We start from the raw sequence: 13,037 nt of genomic DNA on the forward strand, positions 1-13,037 counted from the left end.
AACTTTCTACTACGAAACGAACAGCTTCTCCGGTAAAATGAGTAGACAGAATAGGTAATGGTGAGGTGGGGGAATCTATGCTGAAACAAAAGTGGATAGGGGGGCATACGGTGTGATACGGTGTACGATGAATAACAGATTATCTTTAGAGGTGACCATTTCTGGATATTAAAATGCTGGCTGACTTGATTCTGTTGTTCCGAGACTTGAAAATTTGCTTCACTTCCTCCACTACCGATTGTCTCGATAAAGCAGACCTGCCGAGAAAGACCATGCTGTCCGATTATATCTCTAGCGAACTTCTTTCCATCAAAAGATTAACCGGAGCTGTCCATTACGTGTAGTCCGAAACTAGGTAGACGAGACGACTGGGACTTTCCATCATACCCAGTATCCTGCTTTAATTCTATCTTGGAATTTCATTCAGTATACGCACACAAACTGCCAACAACCATCATGTTGTGCGAAATATAAACTTGCCTACACAGCGTGGTCTTCCCAAGCTGCGTGAACTGTGGACCTGAGATGGTCAAGAACCAATTAGGCATATGCATGCATGGGTACAGTTACACCAGAGCTAATCAATAAGACTAATATTCAAACAAACCGAACTCAGGTAGGACAGTACTTCTAGTCCATTGTGGTAAGGGTGTACCAGTGATCTTTAAAAAAAGGGATAAACCTTGGTGTCACCCAATGCAAGTCCACTTCACTGAAAAGAGGTGATCCTGTCGAAAAGGCAGAAAAAACTTGGCACCAAATACGGCACTGCATTGGGTGACTGTTGTCACGACAGAGCATAAAAACCTTACAATTTCACTTCCATTTCATAACCCTAATCAACTCAGGGAGCCATGACCATATGGTGCCAGAATCTCATCCATGTCCAGAGCTGTTTGTCGATCATTCGCCATAATCGACTTCTGAATTACGCCGCAGTCTGGTAATCTAAGTTATGGTAATCCGCTAGCATGATGAGATCTCATAAGACATACATCGAGAGACGCGTTTTAACGGTTTCCACTGCATTTCCGCTAATTTTGTATCCAGCAGCGAGTTCGACTGTCACCATAAGGTAGGATGTGGTCATCGACGAATGGTAGCAGTATCAATAGTAGTTAGTTCCGAAAAGCAATCCATTGAGATACAGCAGGGGAATATGACAGGGTCGGTCGCGTATGCACCGCTTACCGCGGTCATTAACCAATGGTACATGCGACCGATCCTTCTGCATTCATTTAATGAGCTGCTATCAGAAGGAAACGAGTAATTCATTGCTTTTTTAGCTTACAATTGACATTCTCAATTTCGAGTCTCAGGCTTGGTAGCTCTCAGATCCTTCAAATGAGTTCGAAAAGTGGAGGATAGCACCCGATTGCCGTCAAATGGTTAAGTTTCCTCAAAAGCTGCAACAAACGAACTGAAATGAGAGATCAATAGAACGAACTACGTCACGCCCGGATAGACGGTGGACCGTTTACATGCTATAAAACCTTTAAACTCCGGTAGTAGGTAAACCAGTATTACAGACATGTTGTTTTTCTTCGGAAGAACATCCTACAAAACGGAAAATTCGCGTTCCATATTTTAAGAATTGTATATTTTGAGTACATGATAGCCCTTGAACAGTGAGATCCTTGTTTTCAGGCGTATAGATCAACTGGCCAGAAAGAATGCAGCCCTTGTTGTGGAAATCAATCAAGCACAGGGAGACTATTGACATACTACTCAGGATTTCAGTTTAAAGTGGCCACATTCAACTGACCAGCAGTTTTCAAACGCCTTCAAGTTTCACTGATTTCTAGTACGCAGTTTATTGTGCTAACCATCCACACGGGCTGAAAACATGTGGTTCACATGAACGAGGTGAGTGCATGTACAAAGGACGGAGATGAGGAGGGCAGATGAAGAACACACTAACAATCTTCAGAATTAAGAAAGATGTGCCAATCCAGAATACTGCTCAAACAGATTGATACCATGTCAGAAAGTCAAACTACATGAAGTTATTTGGATTGATATGTACAAATATTTCACTGGATGGTCACCAACGAGAACGGTTTTCGATGCTTTGGTGGTTTAAAAGCATACCACTGAAAAACGGTCCATAAAGATGCACTTTCAGGGCATGGAAACCGGCACACATGTGCACCTGCACCTCTTGAAGAATTCAAGCTGTGACTGACCGTCGTCCCATAGTTTATGTACTCGTGTGGTGGCTGTCCGTATCAGTTTACTTGCATAAAACTAGAGAAAGGTGACGGTCGAAAGGGTAAGATGGGTCAAGAAGGATGAGTAGACCTTGTTCGTAAGAAAAGCTAAACATTCTCGACGATGCAGTAATCTTGAACATCGACTCCTTGGACCCATTACAAAGACAGAAATAGTTGGCCGTAGGAGTGTTCGGGATCGGTAAACTGAAATGTCTCTCACAAGTCAACGGTGTTAAATAAGTAGTTAGCTATTCCAAACAGGTTATTAGAGCTCAACAAATACACTCGTTTGCATATCAAATCGGTTTTGACGGGAGGCTCAACTGGAACCCAATTGAATCTCCCTTTGAGAATGTTTTAAGCAACTGAATGTGATGCATTAGGCCACTTGATGTTTCAGTCGGTACGACATTCGAGATATACAAGTATAGACGTGATGCGCTACTCATGGGGTTGATGTCAGTCTCCCGCAACCTTATGAGTAGTGTACATTAGAGCTCAAGTTGCAGATCACACAGCAGCTATGACGAACGACTCGAGGGTTACATATTGACACGTCCATGCTCTAACGGAAGTCTAGATCTTTGGTGCGTCAGTATTTTGCACACGGGTTGTCTGGTTCAACATCTACTCGCTTCCAACCAGAATAAACGAGGTCGCCCACAAACAAGTACGACTTAGTAGATATGTAGCGGAATGAGAATTATACACAATGCTCAACTACGGAAACAGGTCAAGGATCGGCCTAGTTCAGCGATGTTCTGAAGGAGATACCCATCGCAGGCTTCATGAGGTATCGGTACTCCTCGGTTTTACCTTGTACATGGTGCAATGTACATTCCACTCGTAACCTAACTGACATGCATCAGCAGCTACTGTGAAAAGGACATACGCTCGAGGAAGATATTGATGAGGGAAATATGAATTATTTAACTTCCGCATTGGTACCGACTACGAATAGGAGTTCAGGGCGTGTACGGACAAATCAAGTCCCGTTCGCTGCGATCGAATTCAAACCTACGAGACGTGTACATGTGTATTGTGGTTTGCATTACCGGTGCGATTGAATTGCGATATCGAATGGAGGAAGAACGTAAGCGAAAAGAAAAAAGTTGGGATGCTGTTCAGTGGTGATTGAATAGATACCACAGTTTTATAGGCTGCGTCAGGCTGTCCACCATATCTTCCGCACCGGAGTCCACTGAATGCCGTAAAATCCGATGTATATGATCTCTGACAAAGTGGACCTTGTGTGTAAACTTACTTCAGCAAATGATAGAAACGAGACATGGCCAAGAGAAGGACAAACGGCCACTGGACCGAGTTTCGTGACTTACACAGAATAACTACGTCAAAGTAAACTGTCAAGTTTCATTATCAATTTGACGATCTACCGAACCAGGCAACTGAGGCGGCCGCTGCCAAGGTACGCGAACAAATTAATCGTCAAGAACACTAACTGAGATAGGAATCTTCCCTTGTATATTGAAGGATAGATTTTTGTGCCAGCCAACTCAATCAGAATAGCAACTGAGAAGGAAGGGTTTATTACGAAGATGTGGTCTAAAATAACTATGATAGAAATTATCACACTGGTGAGTTGCAGATCGTTTCTGAATGCTAATTCTCAACAAGTTACCTGCGATTCTTTTGTGCCATAGGGTGTTCCGATAAATGGTGCCGCGCGCGCATTTTCAGCTTAATTAATGACTAGGTTAAGCCCAGTCAATAAGAGCTAGTGGATGTGAGCGAGTGCATCCGGAATACCTGCAATATCAACTTTTTAGCGTGGTGAAGAAACGGTGGATGTGTGTAAAAAGTATACGTGGTTTGGTATGCAGATTTTGAGAAATACATCAATCTACTGCAAACCAGAAAACGTTAACTTTTTTAACTCAGAATATTCGCCTCATCGAGAGGAATCGCAAGGGGACGAATTTCGCGCAACAGAAGTTGCTCCCTTGAGGGAGGAAAGGATCAGTTGGAGCCACGAGTAGAAGAACTCGAACATTCACCACGTGTAGATCCTCTCACATAGAGAATTCTACTCTTGTCGATGAATTGTAAGGTCGAGGAAACCAATACAGATGCAATTTGAGTGGTTCCCAGCTACTAAACGAAGTCAGGTTCCGGTATTATGTGGGCGAACTGACAAAGATGGAAGTCAGCAACTTCGAGGAACATCCGTTGTATTGAAGTGGATCCAATGAAGGTCGTTGGTCAGGTAGTTGTTTATCTATTAACCGAGCTTGGTAACTAGCTCGCACGTATTTCACCACAACTCGTAGAGACTATCAATTGGCGCACTGACGACAATGAACTCACCCAAACTAGCAATAAATGACGGGAAGTTCACCAACACAACTCATTCAGTGAACTGTCTGCCTGGCTAGTGAAGTAAAATTTAGGTAGATGCTTTGTTACTCTAACCAGCCTCTGAATACCAAGCGAAGCAGAGTACAAAAACTTCAAACATACCCTGAAAGAGCGGCATATTGTCCGGACGCATCCACAGCAATCCGGGAGGCCTGTTGGATAGAAGTATAAAAAATGTGCATAAACACAAACTGTGATGTGGTCACCAACATCGGAAATCAACGAACACTAGGCCCGTTTATATCGATTTCAAGCAATCCTCCGATAGAGAAGAGAGCACTCATGATGGAAAGACCAAGACTTCCAGTTATAATCTGATTAATATAGACTGGAAGATTATCTAAATGTACAGAAATTTCGACGGAATCGTGGTAGTGAGCAGATCCCTGTTTGTGGATCTGCTAGTTCCACCAAACTTTGCCGATAAGCTCCTACACAAAATCCATACTACCAAATTATGTTACGTTAAGCCGCATATCCACCGAGCCGAATACCTTCTTCCCAGAGTGGAAGCAAAGGAATAAGAACAGGGAATGAGTAGCAAGATAGCTTTAAGACCATGATGTTGTAAAACTCGTGGCCCGTAGTTGTCAAACCAAACGGGACAACTAAACAGTTGAAACCCTTGTGTATGTGAAGGGCGACATATCACTCTACAGAGTTAGTCGATACACTCTTTGGTTTCTACAGTAGCGGCTACAGAAAGTCTTGAACCGTTGTTGTCTTAACACTTCGCACTGTCCAGAGTGTTAAAGTAGGTTATTGTGTCAGCATCTATCCGGATAAAATAGTATGCTTAACCACCCCACCAGCGCACATGTTAGGACGGTCGTCAGCGTTTGATCAGGGCACAGGACCATTTACAACCGGGTTACTGATGCAGAATAGATCACAAATTACAATCTGTGCCATTAATTGGTTTACCTTGTGGACTCAGCATAACATTACGCCTTGTAAGCAATCGGAGCATTTCAGGGCTTCACTAGTAGGTTTAAATAAACTAACTGACTCAAGCTATGCTGTAGATGGCAGAAGTAACGTACAGCTGTTTCGTTCAGGAGGGAAATCAGATTGGACATAAGCTTCGCGTTGGAGATAGAAACGTCTTAAATAGATCCGATTTGCCAACGAGCAAGCATAGAATGATGCCTTTCCTCTCCTGACCAACAAATGTAAGAATACGGTATTCAGACTGATATTGGATACTAGTCGTTTCCACAAACTTTCTCAAACATCAAAATAGCTCAAGATGTTGCAAAGTAAGCAGGAGAAATATGTTGAACCTCCATTACGTCTACGACAAGCTTTGCCAGCTGTTCGCTATACAAATCGGGTTCAACCTTAGCCTGAAATCATAGGTTCAAAAAGAACCTTTTGGAAACTCGAGCGAAATCTATTAAAGTACAGTGAATGAGGCGAACGTCAGAGAAGAAACTATTACAGCAATCAGCGATATGTTAGTTACCATTTTGGTTTACTTCATCCTTGAAAAACAAAGGTTGATGTCGTATAGAAGGTAAACCGGGATTTGCTCCAGAGGTTTTTCAACCTTGGGCTACACATCACCAGTGGTGTGTGAGCGATGTCGTCAACCGTTTCGTTTAAATTATCCTAATTGCGAGGCGCCAAGTTGCTTCTTTCCAAATTTAAAGTCTAAACGTCGAGGTGCAGATGGAATATTCAGAGGACAGAAAAGTATTTGTTGAGATTCCAAGCCATGTATTTCCATTACATCAGTGGACGATTGCTTATAAAGACCCACATTCACACAACACAGCACTTGCGCTGATCAATTTTCTGAAAAGGTATCCTACAGCGTGTTTTTTGTCACCCCAGTGTGGAAGGACTCTGCAGACCAAATGAACACAACAAAATGAACCGCTGAAAGTGTCAGAAGCAGCACCTTCATTGGCTATCAAAACTTAACGTTTAATGATGTTCACAAGCTGTGAAGTGATGTTTCTGGTTTGTTTGGGTCCAAAATTAAAGTACCAATGTCCCTGTCCTAATCAGTGTGGAATCCTTAAAGGCACATGTCACTGTCGTACAGGATTTCGAGTGGGGTTGAGTACCGACCAATATTCCATATCTGCGCCTTGCACGGTCCTACTTCTCCCACCTTAAGAAAAAATCAGACCGAACTGACAGAGTTTCACCTCCTGATGAATACCAAATGGAAGTGATACTGATACTTACTATGCTTCATCGAGACATCAATAAAATTTCGTTAAACCTAGGGAAATAGCCCTATGCGTGGAGAGGTGAGCGTAATGGGGTGAGTAGTTTCCTTGTTGTGCACAGGTTGCCCATCGACTTACTACATAAATCCAAGTAAATATACAACTGATTTTACGATTAGCACCATGCATAAGACTATACTGAAGAACTGTGCAATCAATGAAGGATTCGAGTTTGACCGACCAGATGTTGAGACAAAGTAGTTCGACTACAGACATTGAATATTCAGGGGCGAGATGGCTCAAGTGGTTAGAGCGGGAATTTACTGACCGGAAGTCCGTGGTTCGAACCCGACCTCTGCCTATCGACTTCCCCTGTCTAGGCTTGGGCAACCTGGCAGTATCCCAGCCCTCGTGCAACCTTTGGGTGGCATGGCAGTTAGGCACCGAAAGGGTGCTACAGCTGAACAGTTTCTGAACGATTCAAGAAACAATTCACGCTTGAGTTGGCGTCGCAACTGGATTCTTATCCACTAAGGTGGCCGTTCAGTGACAATCATCTGCCGTTTCGTTACCAAATCCTATCTGAACTGGAACTTTTGATACTCGACTAGCAATGACCAGGATTTTCGCTAAAACCTAGATTGATGAAATTGACCCGTGTTACAAATCGTAGAAGTGCTTGAAATGGCCGGCGTTATATATTATCCTTTATGAATCTCCTTCATATCAATTAGTGCCAGATCAATTTTTACAGACGTTTTTACAAAGGATTCTTGTGTGGTAAAGGTGCACGGATAACGAGTGAACAGCGATAATGACAACAGGTCAATAGTTATTCATTCCCACAAAGGTTTTCAATTTACTGATCAGCTGGAGAACAACGAATACACTTTTGTTCACTCGGACCAATGGGGTCTGCTTTCAATGTTCTAGTGAAGGCAAGGGATGTTTGACTGTCTCCTGAAGACCGAAATTCTCATTTACGCTTCGCAAAATTGTGTTCACTAATTTGAGTGTTGCCCCTAGGTTACATATTTTACGTTGGATGAACTCGTGGACGATTTGTTCCGCACTTGCATCTAAAACTACCAATGAGCTTCTTCCAAGGCGACCTAGCCACTCTTGTTTAAAGTCCTCGTGACCTGATCCACGAAATGACCAGAAATGGTATCCAACTCGGTCAGATATTCACCAAATTTTCTGACCTGAATCACCCGCTTCTTGCAACCTTTGAGCACTTCATCGTTTGTCATTGTCTTCCTCATCGCACAGTCTCTTTTAGCAGCTTCCATGCATAAGTCATACTGCTCCAGATAATGTGGTGCTTTTCAAAGTTTTCATTGTAGTGTATTTGCCTTTGATTGAGTCCACATCTTCGGTGCCGGACAATTCCTAACTCTATATCGACTCATGTAGTCTAGTTTCCGGTATACATAGTAGCAGTAGGACGGTATTTTTGCAACCGATTGGTTTGTTACCTGCATCTTGAACAACTTCGAAGACAGAAAAACATGTCTCCGACTGTGGGTTTATTATCATGAACGCAATTAATGAACGAATGCGACAGGAAATGCAAAACTAAAGGCTGCTTCAGGTCCGAAATAGTGAGCTTTGATTCACCAAAGGATGTGTAAGATCGTGTGAGCTTTGGTTGTGAGAGGGAACTTGCCAAAAACTCTCAACAGCTGGTTCCGAATACCCTCAGTGCACGTACCCTAACAACTTCCACTGTACCCAAAAACTTTCTCGGTTGTGTTCCCCTTCCAAATGACAGTGATATGGTGAACGAAAATGATTCGGTTGATGGATAATTAAGGTGAACAAGTTTCACTTACAACACAACCTGGCCCTGTAGGCTAGGCCATTATAGTGTTCTTTCTTAGTCGTCCTACAGTCAAGGTACGTTTCCATTACCAAAAATGAACAGGAGGTATCGTCCCGTAGTTTCCTCCAGAATCCTACTGAAAATTACACAGACAGTGCTGCGTGACGTACCTCCGCATTTATCTTCTCGTTCTGAAGCCTACCACTCCTGTTTGCTTAAGATACACATACCGGAGGCAACACCAAGTTCAAATCCACCAAATACCTAAGGGGAGTGACTAGTGAGGCCAAAAAGTTAATTAACCATACAAAGAGTGAAGTGTAAATGGTGTAGGTAATTATGTGGCATTAATTAGTTACTCAGGCTGATCCCACTGAAGGGAAACAGTGTCGTCGTTCAGTGTCACGGTTCTCTTTGTCTCATATCGGAGCCCACAAGCGAAGTACACCAAGTATGCAGGCAGATTTAAGTATGGCAGTGCGACGGTGGAGTACACAAACCATGTATCAAGCGTAGATTCATCAGTTGCAGCTGATACAGTTGGTTATTCATCCATAACAGATAACTCGAGAGTAAGGATGACGAATTACCAAACACCGTGGGGTTTTCGACAGGAGATAATAAAGTATACTATTGGTAATTGATCGGGTGGCTGTTGATCTGTTCGCCGAGCTTGGTGGCACAAGCTCGCCACCAAGAGACATAACCAACTCTCTCTCATCTCTGCACACGAAGATGGGGAAGGACACCATTTCGATTGGAATAACGTCAGAATACTGGGCCAGGCAAGAACAAAGAAAGAACGCGAGTTCATGGAGGCGTGGTACTCCACTGGTGGAGCAATAAACAGGCACATTGAGATTGATCCTGCCTACCAGCCTCTGAGGACAAAGGAAATCCAGAACCACAGAACCCGAGGCCGGACAAGGACTCAAAGAAGAAATCAATAGAACAGCAGGCTACTAAAAAGAAGAGGCACGCCACAAACCAACAATGAAGCCGACCACGACGCAATACAGATCAAGAACGGGCCAATCAGAATCCAGGTTACAGCGCAAAGGCTGCTCTTTGTAGACTATATAAACGCAGGCACGAAGAGAGGAACTACCCAACCAACAGCGCACTGAAGATGTCTCCTCGAATGGTGACGATACGTTTGCAAATCAATTGCCAAGCTCGGCGAACAGATCAACAGCCACCCGATCAATTACCAACCAATACACCCGAGCTACCAATATTCCAACAAATTACCAAAGTATACTATGTTTGTGGATATGTATTGTGGATAGCAAGGCGATGATGGTGATAGCTACAATGCTCTGATTTCTTTAAAGTTGAACAGCAACGTTAATCCAACCGATCAAATGCTGTCATTAGGGGGCATTATATCTAATTCGTGGTATCAGGGTGAGAGAAGAATTGGAGGAGTAGATCTGCAAGCGTAACCAATTCAAAAAAAAACTTGAACATAACCGACAACTTGATAAAGCAAGTAGTTCACCTGGACATTATTGAGACTGATTGGATGCGTCGTGGTGGTAGGCTAAAATGGAAAAGGAGTAATTAGTGATGGATACTTGTGATTCATGCGTGACAACAAACAGCTGCTCAACGGGAGAAAGCATAGCAAAAGTTTGCACCTGGCAGTACGAGGAATAAGCAACCTTGTCAAATGGCGGCAAGTTCGTTTGTGTCATACAGAAAACCAGCATACTATTCTCTCAGGTGACATCACTTAGAAATGAGAATTTTGGCCAGTTCTGGCTTTGTATTTCAGGAGGATCGCAAGCTAAGTCGCGGCAGGCGGGCAAGGATGTTAGGGACCCTCCGAAGGAGTCAGTAGCATTCTTGAATGACTATCCTACATAACCGCGAGAACAGACGCAGGTTATACTGTATGGAAGTGAATTCGCTCTAAAATTAAAAGTAATATTATTCTAGCCGAACTATTCAGAATGTTGAATCTTAAATGGGATAGACCAGCAAATAAGTGAGTCGATGAGACTGATGGATATTGTAGTCTGGGTAAGGCTAGTGAAATTGGTCAGGTGTACGATGCTGATACATCCAGAATGATTCCGCTATTGAAGATAACAAATTTAGACAAACACACTCATTTGCAAATCAATTTGATTTTCACAGGAGACTCAACTGAATCTCCGGTCTCTAGACATAAGGTTGACGCACGTAGAGAGACCGTTACGTGGGGTTTGGCGGCGCTCGGAAGAGTTCAGTAGACCCTTTAGCAAAATGGTATTTCTAAGTAAGACTAGATGAACAGGGTACGTTTCCCGGATACCAATTCAACGTTTTCTCCGATGAGCACTTCTAACAAGAATACCAGCTGACTGGAAACTACTTAGAAGTCAGAAAATGATATGGGCTAGGAGACGGAAGAGCTTACAATTTCATTTGGGAGCCGGAAGAGCTTACAATTTCATTTGATCTCTGGAAGAGGTCTGATAGATGGAAAGAATGAGTGGTAAAAGGCACTTGCCAAAGGAGTGCATAGCAGAACCCAGCGACACGTACATTCTGAAATTTCGACCTCGGTTTTTTTCGTATTGAAATGTATTTTTTTTATTCTGCGGTCCCTAGGTCTAACAGCCTGTGCTATAGTATTCATTCATTTTTCCCTATCTATGTCTGACAGCTCTGACTGTCAGACAGCGCACCTAAAACTATGAACTGCACACTTACAAATAATTGCATGTCAAATCAGCTGTCGCGTGGTGCCATCAGTCGTCTTGCTTGCTGCAGATCGCAGGGTGGGTTAACGAAAACAGGCTACTGTTGATGCCCTCTTCTTCCTCATTAACATATCTGTTCTCCTCCCCTTCTTCAGCCGGTTGCTAGAGAGATATGCAGGGCAGTACTTACGGACTGATTGTCTGACTGAATGTTAAAAGTGTGGGGGCATCCATGATGTTTATGGTAGACTAGCCCTAAGTCCGTCTTCCTGCCCTACTTCCATTTCCATTGTAAGGCCACACTGAAATAAACTGACATGCTTGTACGGCACCGGAGCACCAGTTTTCTCATTTGGTATTAAACCGTTAATGATTATGGTGGTGGAAATGATGATGATTTGTATATACCCTGGTGTATATACCCTAGTGTTCGGTGCATACAGTACTGGACGGATTCGGATTTCGTCAACAACGCCTCCAAGATTCTGACAAGCTGCATAAGATGTTCGACCACCAGCTTTGGTAACTCGAAGATATCGTTTCATTTTCCGGTGATTTAATCGCTTTCAAGTGATTGTGGATACAAACGATATCACTGCCCTACAGAGGTCCTTGAATTCGTACGCGGAACACGACAACAGTAGCATACTCCGTTTTGTCACGTAGGATGGGGTTACCATTTCAAGAACAAATTGCAAAACATGGCTGTCAGGGTGTCCTCATTGAGCTGGTATTAATCACATGAACTACTAAGTTAGCGTTTAACCAAAGTACACGAGCCCCAAAAATGGGCTTGTCCTGGGGAACCACACGATTGTGGGCGTTGATAGCTTACTGGATAACGGTAAAATACCCTGTATTTTCAACATCTTCAATACAAGCAAGTGTCAGCCAAACTACTCAGAAACGATACTTTCAACAGGTTAGCCAGTTGTTTGTGTGCACATCATCCGCGTCAGCACAGTCCACCATCTGTCCAGGTGCAACTATTCTGGTCTGTCTATACCAAAAGGAGGAAGCACTCATTGAAGATCATACAAAAGAAGCGGAATAAACACACTATGCCAGTGAAATCCAGCATCTCAAACGTGATCCGAATCCTTAGAAAGACACAAGAACGTAATGCGAAAACCACCTTGACATTAGTTTGGTAGCCGTGCTCTCTGGAATTATTTTTGAGCACATTGATCGATTAGCTCAAGGTAAACTCGTAGTTCCAGCGACCATGCCCTTACCTCGGGAAAGGTTCTTGATCTCGTGGATTTATAGGCAGTGGGGAGCATAAGGACCTTCGGTCAGATAAATGACAGTCAAATGGCCCAGCGACGTCTGCTTATGCACTGGGAAGGGGTTGGGGAGGGACATCGGTGGACGCTGAACTGAAAGGGGCAAAAAATACTTCCCGGTTGTCCAGGCCGAAGAAAGGGGTTTGGTTGAGGTACCCCACCTTGAGCCTTCGACTCAAAAGTCTGACCCACAAGGCAGTGGGACGACGTAGGGTTTTGTTCGGGGACGCTGACCCTAATTCTGATTCAAAAGCCTGACCCACGAGGCAGTGGGAGAATGTAGGGTTTTCTTTGGGGACCATGCCCGGAGCCGACGACTCAACAGTCTGACCTTCTCGGCTACAGAGGGTTGGCCTAACCCGAGGGCACAGGGAACTGGCTTGACCCTCGTTGTAGCCAGACTCTTTGCGTTAGTTGTCCTGTGTTTTCTTATGAAGACGCGTGAACACAGGACCCGGGCACAGCAG

General features: G+C 43.6%; 1 protein-coding gene across 1 annotated transcript in view; it reads right to left on the minus strand.

The window, feature by feature from the left end:
* The window catches only part of T265_14328 (hypothetical protein), a gene marked incomplete at both ends in the record, with an annotated part of 49,236 nt that extends 48,718 nt beyond the window's left edge, over positions 1 to 518 (minus strand). Inside the window, one exon of the mRNA XM_009173153.1 lies at positions 481 to 518. Coding sequence (XP_009171417.1) covers positions 481 to 518 — 38 coding nt within the window. The remainder of the gene's footprint in view (positions 1 to 480) is intronic.
* Positions 519 to 13,037: the final 12,519 nt, after the last annotated feature.

Source organism: Opisthorchis viverrini (genome assembly GCF_000715545.1).
Source record: "Opisthorchis viverrini unplaced genomic scaffold opera_v5_175, whole genome shotgun sequence".
Taxonomy (NCBI): Eukaryota; Metazoa; Platyhelminthes; class Trematoda; order Opisthorchiida; family Opisthorchiidae; genus Opisthorchis; species Opisthorchis viverrini.